This window comes from Prosopis cineraria, unplaced genomic scaffold, assembly GCF_029017545.1.
Source record: "Prosopis cineraria cultivar Desert tree isolate PC_DT_omini unplaced genomic scaffold, ASM2901754v1 PC5, whole genome shotgun sequence".
NCBI lineage: Eukaryota > Viridiplantae > Streptophyta > Magnoliopsida > Fabales > Fabaceae > Prosopis > Prosopis cineraria.
The window spans coordinates 19,081,421-19,094,405 of record NW_026555336.1 but is presented as its reverse complement, the minus strand read 5'-3'; the positions used below and the strand labels follow the sequence as shown (position 1 = coordinate 19,094,405).

At 31.7% G+C, this 12,985-nt stretch overlaps 1 protein-coding gene across 3 annotated transcripts; it reads left to right on the top strand.

The window, feature by feature from the left end:
• The first annotated feature begins 4,049 nt into the window (after positions 1–4,049).
• On the top strand, positions 4,050–10,874 carry LOC129311919 (elongator complex protein 5). 3 transcript variants are annotated; one of them, XM_054954421.1, is made up of 10 exons: positions 4,050–4,177; positions 5,020–5,254; positions 5,366–5,458; positions 5,778–5,944; positions 6,088–6,134; positions 7,892–7,961; positions 8,901–9,124; positions 9,212–9,301; positions 9,854–9,929; positions 10,456–10,874. In XM_054954421.1, exons 2-10 carry the CDS (start codon positions 5,088–5,090, stop codon positions 10,638–10,640), a joined length of 1,119 nt encoding a protein of 372 aa, XP_054810396.1. In that variant the 5' UTR covers positions 4,050–4,177; positions 5,020–5,087; the 3' UTR covers positions 10,641–10,874. The 3 variants fall into 3 exon arrangements, with proteins under 3 accessions (XP_054810396.1, XP_054810395.1, XP_054810397.1); XM_054954420.1 differs by having other exon boundaries at positions 4,058–4,214; XM_054954422.1 differs by having other exon boundaries at positions 4,103–4,177; positions 4,974–5,254.
• The last annotated feature ends 2,111 nt before the right edge of the window (positions 10,875–12,985 follow it).

Here is a 12,985-nt window from a genome sequence, read left to right as displayed (position 1 = left end):
ATTTGTGCCCAAAACACCTCTTTTCATCCAATTATCCACTCAAAACATTAGAATACCATATAAAAACTCAAAATATCCTCCCTAAGATCCAAAGAAATAAAAGCTTACAAGAATAAAGCTTTTGGGATCAAAATTCAGAAATTCTCTCTTTCAAAAATTGAAGAAAATCAAGAGGAAGGGAAGAGGATTGAAGTAGGGAGTTTATTTATTGTGTAGCCGAGCTTGCAACAGTCGCAAAGACTCCTAGATTCAAGCCTAACTCTCTCTCTTTCTCTTCTATTTTTCCTCTCTCCCATTCATTTATGCATTTCTTTCTTTCTTTCTTTTCATTTTCTGCGTTCGTTTGCTCTTTAAATTGCTAATATTAGACTTTGGGAAAAATTACAATAAAGGGCCCAATATTTTTTATTATAATACAAAAGCCTGGGTCACTTTGGTAAATTTTTCCATAGTTAAAAATAAAATAAAACCCAACTTTTGCTTAGTAAAATTCAAACTCTGGACCTCTATTAAATTATTCTAAATTTTAATTTAATTATAGATATTTTATTTTTTTTAAAATAAATCCAAGTCACAATTTTTGGGATGTTATAGTTGAGTAGTGAAAAACTGATCTGGGAGTATTTCATGTGATATGGTGTATTGTTATCTTGATGGTATCGGGTCAATTGGTGTTGGTGGCTATTGGCCTTTGGCATTTGGTTTGGACACATGATTTTTGTGAAAATTGTTGTAGAAGTGTAAGTTTTAAAAAGTGTATCCAATTTTTGTTCTAGAAAGAAGTTGTACCTGAGACCAATGCCATTAGTTAAAGCCTGGAAGGAGCTTTCTATAGACACCTAGTTTGTGTCATTCAGACATTGGACGGAGATTTGGGGCCCGTCGAAAGTTGGCCTCAATGTTATCAAATTGATAGCAAAATTTACTGCCAAAATTCGTACAATTGGGCCGCAGTGCATGGTGCCATGAGCCTCGGCGCATGTCACAAAGCAAACACAATGTGGCGCACGTCTCAAAATTTTTCAAAAATTCCCTTATTTCAAATTCTTAAACAAATGCACTCACTTATGAAATAATCCTATGCTTTCACATATTTGTAAATGCTGATTTGTCCAATTGCAAGATTTGAAAATGAATTTAGTTTTGTAAACTTGGGATTCCCATTTTACTAACCATTAAAAACTTTGTATTTTGATAATTACTATAAACCCATTCCCTACTTACTTAGGATTTGATTTTAGTTATGGGAGTAGAAGAAGGAGGATATTACAATAATAAGCTTAATTTAATGAGAGTAAAGATAGAAATACTACATAGTTGATTTATCTTGGTTCAACTGACCACTTGACTTACATCTAGTTCCCAAGCTCACACTTGAGATTTTCCACTATAACACAAAACTTCAATGGGTGCTTGCTGCCTCAACACATTCTACAAGCTTTCACAAGCACTTGTGAGCCATTTACAAGGTCTTTCACTAAACTAGTAAGTCTTCTTAATTCCTCACTTCAAGATAGTAAGCACTCTCTTAATGTACTAAGAAAAAATTTCTTAATATACTAAGGAAATCCTTTCGTGAATCTCTCTAATAATAGAGATTGTGTCTTCCTATCAAGTTCTTTGTCAAAGAGATAACTAAGAAAAATATTAGGCACACTCAAAAACTCTCTCAAAGAGTGGATATGACAATATGACCCTAAGAATTAGCTTGAGAGCTTTTTACATGAACATAGTGAAAAATAAAGGTTTGATGCAAATTATTTGTGATCAATTTGTCTAAGCATTATCAACTAACTCAAATGAGGTCTTATGTATAGAACAATGTTTTTCGAACCATTAGAACCCTTGGGAGACAAATTATAGCAGTTTGAGATGTGCTAAAGTGATTAATGATAGATAAAGCACTTTTCCCACAAAAGTGTATTAAATGTTGTTAGAATTGTCATTCATGCATGGACAAGAATGATCCAACCGTGGATGAGCTTCACTTGAGTTTACTTATCACATCACATTGATGCAAGTGTGGACCAGTTAAGGTTCAAGCATGTATGATGAGGTTGAAGCACCTAGCCACTCTATAAGCCTAAACACATGTGGGTAATTTGTGTACCAAGTGTGCATGAGTGTATAGAGGAACCTTGCCTCTCTGTGATATAAAACATGCTTGGGAAACTTTTAAACCAAGCTTGAATATATTGTTCAGTACTAAGTCAAACTTAAAAGTTAACAAGTGTTTCATCCATTCAAGCATGGACTAAACAAAGTCCAATTGTGAATTGCTTCTTAGACGCACTTCAAGCTAATTCTTAGGATCAATCAAGCATAGCTAAAAATAACATCCAAGAGTGAATCAGATTACACAAGCTCAACCAAAACATTTTCTTCACACTAACTTGTCAATCAAGCATGGACACTAAGATGTCCAAGCGTGAACCAACATACAATGCCATGTCTTCACTTCTAATTCTCTAATTCAAGCAAGGTCTATTTATAGTTCAAGTTTGAATGCGATTCTCAAAGTCCTATATGCACAAAAGATAATCAAACACGCATGGGACACTTACAATCCAAGTGTGAATGAAACAATGTGAATCATAAGTGCATGCAAACATGTGTTAAATACATGTGAACATTTCTTGTCCTTGTGTAAATAAGACTATTTTACCTTTAGAACTTATGAGCCTATGACTTTATATATGATAAAATCTTGCTTCAATTTATGTTTAAGCTTCTAATTAATTTTTCACAAATTTATTTAATAGAAGAATAAAATAAATGTAAAATATGACAGTTCTATTTTCTCTCTGATTCTTCTTCCTCTACACCTTTAATTTTCTTCTTCCTCATGCTCACTTCTATTTTTTCGTGTGCAGTAAGCTTGAGATAATTTCATTAAGAGTTCTTCATTGCACCTCTTTCTCCTTTGTCACTTGATTTATGATATTCAATTTGTATGAGTAATAAATGCATTTCTCTTGGTTTTGTTGTCATGAAAATACTTGCTTCAACAACATTAAAAATAATACTAGAAAAAAGAAGATTCTATATGATAAACCTTTGTTTAACTGCTACCTACTTTAATTTAGATTAATCTGGGGATTTGGATGTGTGACTGTTTGAAAAGGCACAGCATTTTGTGTTTGAAAATGAATAATTAGTTTACACACACACTTGGTGTTTCATAAAATTATATGTTACCTTTATTTTTTTTTTTGAAAAAATGACAACAAAATTCCTTTAAATTATTCAAATGACAATTTAGCTTTTGAAAATACCATAATTTTACTAAAGTCTCTAAAGACTTTTCTATCATTAATGAATTTATATAAATGAGCAAATTGCCCTTGTTGAAAATAAAATCACAAATTTTGTTTAAATAATCACAACTTTTCTTCTTGTGTTCGCATATTAAATTTATAATATTATTACAAGTGTTAGAAATAATAAGTAATGATCATAATTTTTGTTTAAATAATTATAATTTTCTTTCTTATATTTACAACAATGCAATAATAAATCACAAGTTCGCATATCAAATTCTTGATATTGCTACTAGTGTTGGAAATAACAAGTAATGATCATAAGTTTTGTTTAAATAATTATAATTTTACTTTTTAAATTCGCAACAATGTAATAGCAAATCATAATTTTGCATATCAAATTTTGATATTATTACAAGAATAATTTAATAATTTATATAAATTCATTAATTACAGAAAAGCCTTTGAAGACTTTAATAAAATTCTGGCATTTTGAAATACCAAAATTTATAGGAATTTATTGTCATTTTTCCTTATTTTTTTCACATCAACTTTGCTTCTTTTTCATCGGATTCAACATAATAAAATGTTAAAGTTCTTTTTAATCACTTCAAATGTTTTTTTTTTTTGGAGAAACGGATATGAAAAAAAGTAAAATGAAAAAAATAAAAATAAAAATTTAATAATATTTAATATGAAACAGTTGTGGAATTAAGCAATTAATTTTGCTATTTGAGCTATTAATTTTCGAACAATATCAAATTCTTTTTAAAATTAATTGTAACTGCGATAAAGCACACTCTCGGGTGTAGCGGATGCATTGCTCTTCCATCCACGAACTAGCATTCCACACTCTGTTTGACGCCGTCCACCGTTGTCTGCCCTGCGTGGTTGTTCTCGGGCAAGCAGTGAAGAAGGTTGGAACCCTAGGGCTTTTTCTACTTCCAAAATCCGGTGAGATTGATTTGTTCAATTTGGCTTTGAATCTAGATTTGAATTTGATCCCCTTGTCGTATGTCTCCTGCGCGGCGGTTCTTGCTTTGATTTAAATTTTTCGTTTTAATTTGACTTTGAATACGGTCGTGCAATCGTTTGAATATTGACGCTTTTGGGAGTATTTACATAGAGTTATTTTTTTACTAGTTTTTTTGCTTGAGTGGTGTGTAATTGACTTTATACTTTTTCCCTTTCATTTTGATTACTAGCAAATTGTATGATTTGGATTGTGTTGTTTTGCAATGTTGGTTTTGTTGTGTATTGGCATTCTGTTTATTAATCTTTTTATATTGTCACTTTTGGAAAATTCTCAAGGTATTAATTAAACTGTTTTACTATAACAACACCTTGCTATTATAGTTGAGACACCAGCCTCTCAAAGCAGCCCTTGCTCTCTGAGCTGAGATGATGGTTGCACATGGATCTCTTAATTAGTTATGGGGGCAATCAATGGCTACAGTGTAGGAATAAAGAGAGAGAAACAAGGACATTGAGTTTGTTGGGAGAGTCTTTACTTCTTGAATTGCATAGGAGTTTCTGTGTACTTGCTTATTTTCCTTGATGTCCTGAAAACTTAGCTAATTCAGCTTAGACTTACACTCTTGCTTTCATTTTTTTCCTTTTCAAATAATAAATTTAAGGAGTGATTCTGTCACAACCACGCTGTTGTGGTTATATTAAACTTTAATATCACAGCTGGACTTGAATATGTTGTAGTTGCTAAATGGACATTAAGTCGTGGTTCCTGTCTTTCACTCGACAGCATAGAGTAGAGGTTGCAGCTCCCCTTTTGCAATTGGCTCAATTGTTATCCTCTACCTTGCGTCAGAGATGGCAGAATCAATTTGCAGAGTGCTACGGGATGGTGCATTAGAGGGAGAACACGCACCTGCTCTAACAATTAAGGATTCTCTAGATTCTCCTTTTGCCTTTGATGTATTCTCTTACATCCTAGTTCAACTCTCATCTCAGATTTTAAGAGGAAAATCTCAGGCCCGGTCAGTTTACTTTTTCATTATTGATCATGAATCCCTTTCTTAGTTCCTTTTTATTAAAAAAAAAAAAACAAATCTTAAAGCTAATTCTTAAGTAATTCTTTTTTGATATAGAGGTATAGTTATTGTTGCAGTTTCCTGGAGTCCATCATCTTATATTGCTTTTTTAAAGACAAAAGGAGTGGACATTGAATCCTCTCAGAAATGGTAAGTATTTTCAACTTATATATGAATTTATCCTCCCCCCTATTTATAACATGAAATGTTCAAAAACATGTCTAATCTTTTAAAGAAATGACATCCTTATATGTGGTATTTTGACAATTTGTTAGCCACCAAGTCAAAGAAGACATGGAGGTCTAATGGTGAAAGTTAGTATTTATTAAACATTCTAATCTAATTTTAATATGTCAAAGCATGGTGTGGGCCTTTCAATGCTTTCTTTGTTGCTATCTTTCATATAGTAAAGCAAATTTATATTTTTACACTCTATACTCTGACACCTAAAATCACATGATATTTGCAGCATTCGCATTTTGGATTGCTATACAGATCCTCTTGGTTGGAAGGATAAAATATGGAAATCTAGAAATATTAAGGATATTACTTACCAAGGGGCACTTATTTCTAGTTCTTATAAAGCTATGAAGGATTTGGAAAAGTTGTTTTCAGTAATCATTGAACTGGGTGGAGGTAAAATTCTGTTTTCCCCCTTATCAAACTGTCCTAAGACTATGATATTTTTACCTGATCTGATCACTTTCGCACCACAAGTGTCAATTCATTTTTAGGATAAGCTTTCTAACCTGTGAATGTATAAACTTACTTAACTGCAGGACTAGTTGGAGAGAAGAAAGCCCACATTTGTGTTGCCATAGACTCGGTACTTTTTCTTGCTGTGATTGTTCAAGAAATGATAAAATTGAGAATGTATATTCCATTATCATAACTTCAAATGATGTTAAATTTAGTCTAGTATGTTGGGGTGTTGGGTGAGCCTTCTATGTGGCTTAGTATTTATTGTCATCATTATAATTTGCTTTTGCATGGTTAAACTTTTGAAGCTATGTATTTATTTCTGATCTGAAGTCTGAACTTGAAACAATTACCTGTTAAGGTGTTCCACCTCATTCTGAGATAGTCCATGTATACCACCTTAATCATAAATCTCATTCCCACCATAGGAAAGCATTGCAATGGCTAGAGTTCTGGTATTGCATGAATCTGTAGGCCTAATGGTTGATTTACAGTTTTCGTTCGGCTAGGATGTACATTAAAAAAGTGGTAGAGAGAGCTGTAAAACTGCCATAATGTTTCAGTTTGCATTACATGTTGGAACACTAACTCTTGTTTTATTTAGAGTTGTATTTGTCAAGGCTTGTAACTGGGCTCTTGTCTGTTTCTGGAAGCACCTCTCCTTGAAGAGGTAAAGCCCATGTTGACTAGGTTTTGCCGATGTAAACTTTTGACTCAATTTCTCTAGTAAGACCATGAGAATTAAATTTAAATTAAAAATCAACACCTTTAAATAAAAAAATTGAAGTCAAATTTTTAAAAAAAATATTATTCTACTAGTTTATTTTAAAATAAAAATACTTGGCAAAATATTTTATGTTGCAATTGAAAATAATAAAAAAGGATCATATATTAAATGAGGAAGGGTATGTTGGTAGTATAGTGGCTTAGACTTTTTAGATTAATATGTTAAAGAAGTGGAGAGAGAGAGAGAGAGAGAGAGAGAGAGAGAGACAGTGAGAGACAATAAGATGCAGAGAAAGGTGGAACAGTGTTTTGGTCTGATTGCAGTCCGACATTGATAGCAAAGAGCTGAACAGAAATGAGGAAGAAGGAGGTGAGCATGCTGGCCTGACATGATGACGTGAGTGCTGGTTTGATGGTGGTGTGAAGAGGTGGTATTGTCTCATGCCTCTTGGAACAGGAACATTGGTGGATAAGAAAAGGGGCAATGCTGGAAAATGCATTTTCTTCCCAAAATCTCTCCATACCTTGAGAGAAAATTTGGGAAGAAAAAGTAGTGGGCCCCACCACTTATTTTCTCTCCTATTTTTCCTTCTTCCCTGCTTTTTCTTTTCTTCCAAAAAAGTGATTTTCTTTCCTATTTTCTTCTCTAGTTTTCTTTCCTTCCATCTGTGTGAATTAGTTATATAGCTCGTACATTTGGAACCTAAGGGACTAACAGCCCCTATTATTTTACATAAATGGTCACTTGTTAGGTTTTGTAGGAATCTAGTGTAAAGCTGATTAGGTAAATGTTTTGTATAAATCATGTTGCAATAAAAGTTGAAATCTTTTGTATCGTGGATATCAATCTAGAGTATACAGTTCAGAAATAAATGAAGAGTTGAGCAGGAAGAAGAACAACAGCAACAAGTCTTATCCCACTAGGTGGGGTCGGCTATATGGATTATATGACATCATCGTGTTCTATCATTTATTAAGTTTTTAGAAATATTGTTAAATAAAAAGTCTTGTTCAATAACTTTTAAAAGTGTTCTCATTTTGTGTGAAAATTAGAAATAATTTTGACATATTTATAAATCATTTTAAGTCCCTAGTTTCCCTGTAAATTCTGTATTTGTATCTCTTAAATCCTAATGGATTCCTTCTGCATATTTCCAGCTAAGTGAGCTGTTGAGACTTACAACTTCACAGTCCGTCTCAAGTTTTTTGAGCAATCTGCGGAGCCATGGTATTCATTCTTGTACTGAATTTAGATTTTTTTAATTTCCTCATATAATATTGTTTAGTTTTTGGGAGAATTTCATCTAAGGATCAAAGTAGCTATTTATTTACAAATCAGGCCCAAAAAACTCTGAAATTTCACTGCATGATTGGAGGACCTAATTGAAATAAACTTTCAGTATGAAATGACCAAATTGCCCTAATGTTTAAAATCTAACAAGTAATGCAAAGAGATTTACGAGTAATGTTAATGATTTTACAAGTTAATAATTTAACCAGTCATGATAGATGAATTTAACACAAGTTAGATATTGTATAAGTAATGTTATGACTTAATAAATAACATGATAATTAATAAGTAATGATAACGATTAATAATTTAACAAGTCTTGATAAATGAATTTAATACTAGTTAGATAATGTTCTAGTAGCATTGTGGACATAACAAAGTAACATAAGGAAATTAATAAGTCGTGATGGATGGATTTAATACAGGTTAGATTATTATACAAATAATGTTATGAATTTAACTAGTAACATGAGGGAGTTAACATGTAATATTAGAGATTTCACAAGTTAATAATTCTTTTGAATCATTCAAGGAGGACATTTTGGTCATTTTGCTTCAGCATTTTATTTCACTTCAGTCCCAAAATCATGCTGTGTAATTTCAGAGTTTTTTGGGTCTAATTTGTAAATAAATAACTACTGTGATCCTTTGATGAAAATCTCTCATAGTTTTTTGTGATCAAGTTTGGCAAATTCTCTTTTGGGGGAAATGACATTTGGGTCCTCTGTAAGGGAATTATTGACACTTTGACTCCTTCCATTTTGAGAGTACCTAAACAAGAAAATTTGTGATTGTTTTTGTTCATTTACATTTATGATTGACTCGATGTCTGAACAACTTTGTATCTCATGTTCATTGTTTTTATGATGGATGCAGATCAGATTTCATGTATATTTGGGTTATTGCATCCCGATCTTCATGATGATAGGGTTGCAGCTGTTCTTGATTACATGTCTTCCATGGTGGCCAATGTTGAACCATTTCATCATTCTTTAAATGGTCTGAGAGGTAATTCAGAAAGTTCCTTGTCTGAACAAAGTTTTACCAGGGGAAAGTTCAATGTCAGGTTCAAGCGCAGAAATGGGCGAGTTAGAGTGATGGTGATCTCTTTCTTCCTCTGTTAACTTTGTTAGGAATTATCAATCTTCATTTGTGGACTGATATAATATCTCTGACCTTGTACTTAGTGTGAGGAATTTAAAGTTGAGCCAGAAGGAATTAGCTTTACTTCTGTTTCATCAGTAGATAGAATGACCATTTCAGCTCTGCTGCCAAAGGTTAGTTGTATAGTTTCCTATGGTGAAGTGGGTTTTATCTCTGTAAAAATGAAAATCTGAATAACCTTGTAATGGAAGAAAGAATCTTAATTTTTTTCTGCAAAAAAGTAATAAAGAAAAGACAGCTTCAATTTTCTGGTTCATGAACCCCTTTCAAGAGAATGGAAAAGGCCTTGGTCAAACTAACAAATGCACACCCATCGGCAACATTCTCAGCTGTGTCAGTGCTGATCTAAATGTTAGAAATAGAAACGTACCAAGCATATATCCCCAAAACTTCCTTCGTTTGCCTATTTGACTCTTGATTCCTCGTGTTGGATGCAATTAATTAATTCTGCACGAGAATCATGACAGAAAAAAATTATATCCAATGACGGCCTTCGTATGTTTCCTTCCCTACACAAATGAGTACTCTTCTAATGGCAGGTACAAGTTCACGCACACAGTCCCAGATACATGCATATAAACAAAGAGAAAACTTGAAACTATTGGTAATTTGAACTTATTGCTGTTTCCCCGGCAATGAAAAATTTGACGTTTTTTCTTGACCAGGTACAATTCAATCTTGAGCTGTCAGAGAAGGAGCGAACTGATAGGGCCAATGTGGTGCTCCCTTTTGAACACCAAGGTACATAATTTAGATCTGTAAGAGTTTGATTCTGTTTTTTGTTTCTATGTTCTTGAAACAATTTTGTTGAGTAATTTCTTAGAACGCATTTTGGAAACAAAAAATAAAACAAATCTTTTTGAATCTTTATTTTGAAAAACATTTAAATTGATGAAATAAAGAGTGAAGGAATAATTTATTTTATTAGCATAACTGTTGTTAATGAAAATATGATATTTTCTACCTTTCCTTTCGTTTTGCAGAATAACAAGTAACAAAACATCTATTAGATATTCTGTTTTTTCAAGACAACTGGTAACTTCTTTTTTTTTTTTTCAGAGAACAGATTACTGAAATACATTTTCAAACAAGTTTTTTAATTTCTTTTGTTTTTCAAAACAAAGTTTTTTAATCTAATAGCCCTTGTTTTTCCAAAAAGTGATTGTTTTTCTCTTTTCTGACAGTTTTCCAATGATGGATATGTCTTAAAAACTTTTTATTCGTGGGCCAACGAGTATGTCTTAAAACTTGATCTTTTTGTTCTCAGGAAATGGCAGACCAATACAAATATATGATGGTAGAAGATCGCTTGAAGATTACAACATTGAGGCAAAGGACACTTCAAGTGGCAAAAAAGGGTGTTCTGGCATGGGTGAGATTATTTATTATCGTGATTCAGATGATGAGATGCCAGATTCTGATGAAGACCCAGATGATGATTTAGACATATGAATATGCTCTATATTATCAGAAGGACGTGGCCTTTGATTGTAATTTTACTGGGTATCCTAGCACTTTGCTCCCTTTTCCCTTAATTTAATCGAGATCAAATCATGTATTTTTCCCCCCACTTTTAACATCAACTGGATTTAGGAACAAGTTTTTTCACTGATGTGTATAAGCAGGAGCTTTAAATAAAGAGGAAGACATAGGTACGAGAAATTCTTGTAATGATTTGGTACGCTACATTCATGTTCTATTCTGCAAAAATATGCCATGTCAAATAAATGTTAATATAAATTGATTTGAGTATTGATGATGATAGAGGGAAAAAAAATGAAAGTAAAAAAGTATTTTATTTCAAAAATAAAATTATTAAAAACAATGATGAAATTTTATTTAATTGAATTGATGTGGTATTGCAAATTTTTATTGGATAAGGTAGTCCGTGCAGAATTTTTCCATAAGTATTGAGTTTTTTTAATTAATATATTTTTATTTAATCAAATCAAGAGAAATAAATTTTAATGCGTTAATAATAATAATAAGAGTTTATTATAGAATAAATAATATACTAAAGATTTGCATGTTTTAGTATATATGAAAATAAATTCTTTAACTGCATAAAATTTAGTATAAATTTTTCTTTTTAAAAAAGTGATGGATGATTAGAGTTGGAAAATGGATTGACTCAACTCTTATGAGCTTGAGTTCTTTTTGGTTTCCCAAAATTCTTAGGCTCAGCCTTTATGTAAAGGGCTTAGGTTCGAGCTCATAAGCTCGGTTACAAAAAATTAAAAAATTAATATTATAATTTAATTAGAATATTTTAAAATTAAACATAAAATAAATTAAAGTAATTACTCTAGTTGGCCAAAAAAATTAATTACTTTGATTAAATTTGGTGAGAATTAGAGCACCCATCAAAGACAATCAAATATCAGTATCAGCCACCTAGCATGCACGGCAAGACAGCAATTGCAAGTGGAAAGCAAATTGTGAGAGGTGTGAGTGAGAGCAAATGAGATAGATGTGAGGGGCGATGAGGCAAGTGGATGTGAGAGGGAGAGCCAAGTGACTCTGAGTGAGGTAGATATCAAAGATGAGGCAGAGATCACTTACAACTAACGGAAGAGCAAAGATACCAAGTGAGGCAGAGATAAGCGATGGCCAATAAAAGAGTAGATGAGTGATTGTAAAATCTTCAATCTTTAGGTTGAGAGAGTGAGAGTCAAGAAATTAGAAATTAGAAAAGTTTAAGCCTTAGGTTTTTCCTCAAAGCATTGTTTTTACATAGATTGAAAAAAAAAAAACAAAAAACAAAAAAAGATAATAGGACTTAGAGGGCTGCCTAAGCTCGAGCTCATTTTTTCAAAACTTATTAGGACCGGGTTTAAAAGCCTGATTACCTTAAAAAACTTCCAATTTTTCAAGCCTAAATTCTTATTTAAACAGGATCTACAGACCCGATCTTTATTCCTAACTTCTACAGATGAATGCTTAAATATAATGAGCAATATGAGAGGATCAATACATGGCCACGAAACCAATATAAAGATCAAAATAATTTGGAAAGAAAATATAATCAAAATATCATCAATATCAGTACAACCCTTTACTTTCATAGGAAATGGTTTTCAGAGTTGGCATATAAATAATAAAATATTAGCTAATGGCTAATAATTTGGAATCAGATATGCTGATTTTTTTTTTTAATAAATATACTAGGGATTGATATGAAATCAAATTTTGATATAATTTTTATGATGTTATTAGTTTTTTTTTTCTGCCACAACTTGTGCTTCTTTATTATGATAGGAAAGGTTTTCTTTTAGGTTTTTTTAGTTGAGATATAAAAATAAAAATTTAAAAAAATAATTAAACATCCACGATGCGCAGGCTCCAATGAAATTCAAATTTTAATTAAATAAAACATCCTCTCCAAGATGCACACTCCTTCCTAATATAGGAGAAATAATCACTTGTTGTTTTGTTTTCATAAATAAAATCACATATCCTAATAAACATTTATTATAATTTTTTAAATTACTCCCATAAAATCTATCATTTTCATTCATGAGACAAATAATAAATACATCCTTATTTTGATCGACTAAGGTATGTTAGTTCAGTTTTTTTTTTAGTATAATTATTAGAGTTAACTTATTAACTTATTTTTTTAATTTTTAAACTGAGTGATATGATTTTTTTTAATATATAAAAATGGAGAGAGTAGTTTCCAATAATCGGTCAGCTATGCTCATTTGATTCAACCAGAAAACTAGTAATGAGCCAGTAATCAAATCCAAACAGAGGAAAGAAATGGACTAAAAAATCTCGACCTTTATATATATAAT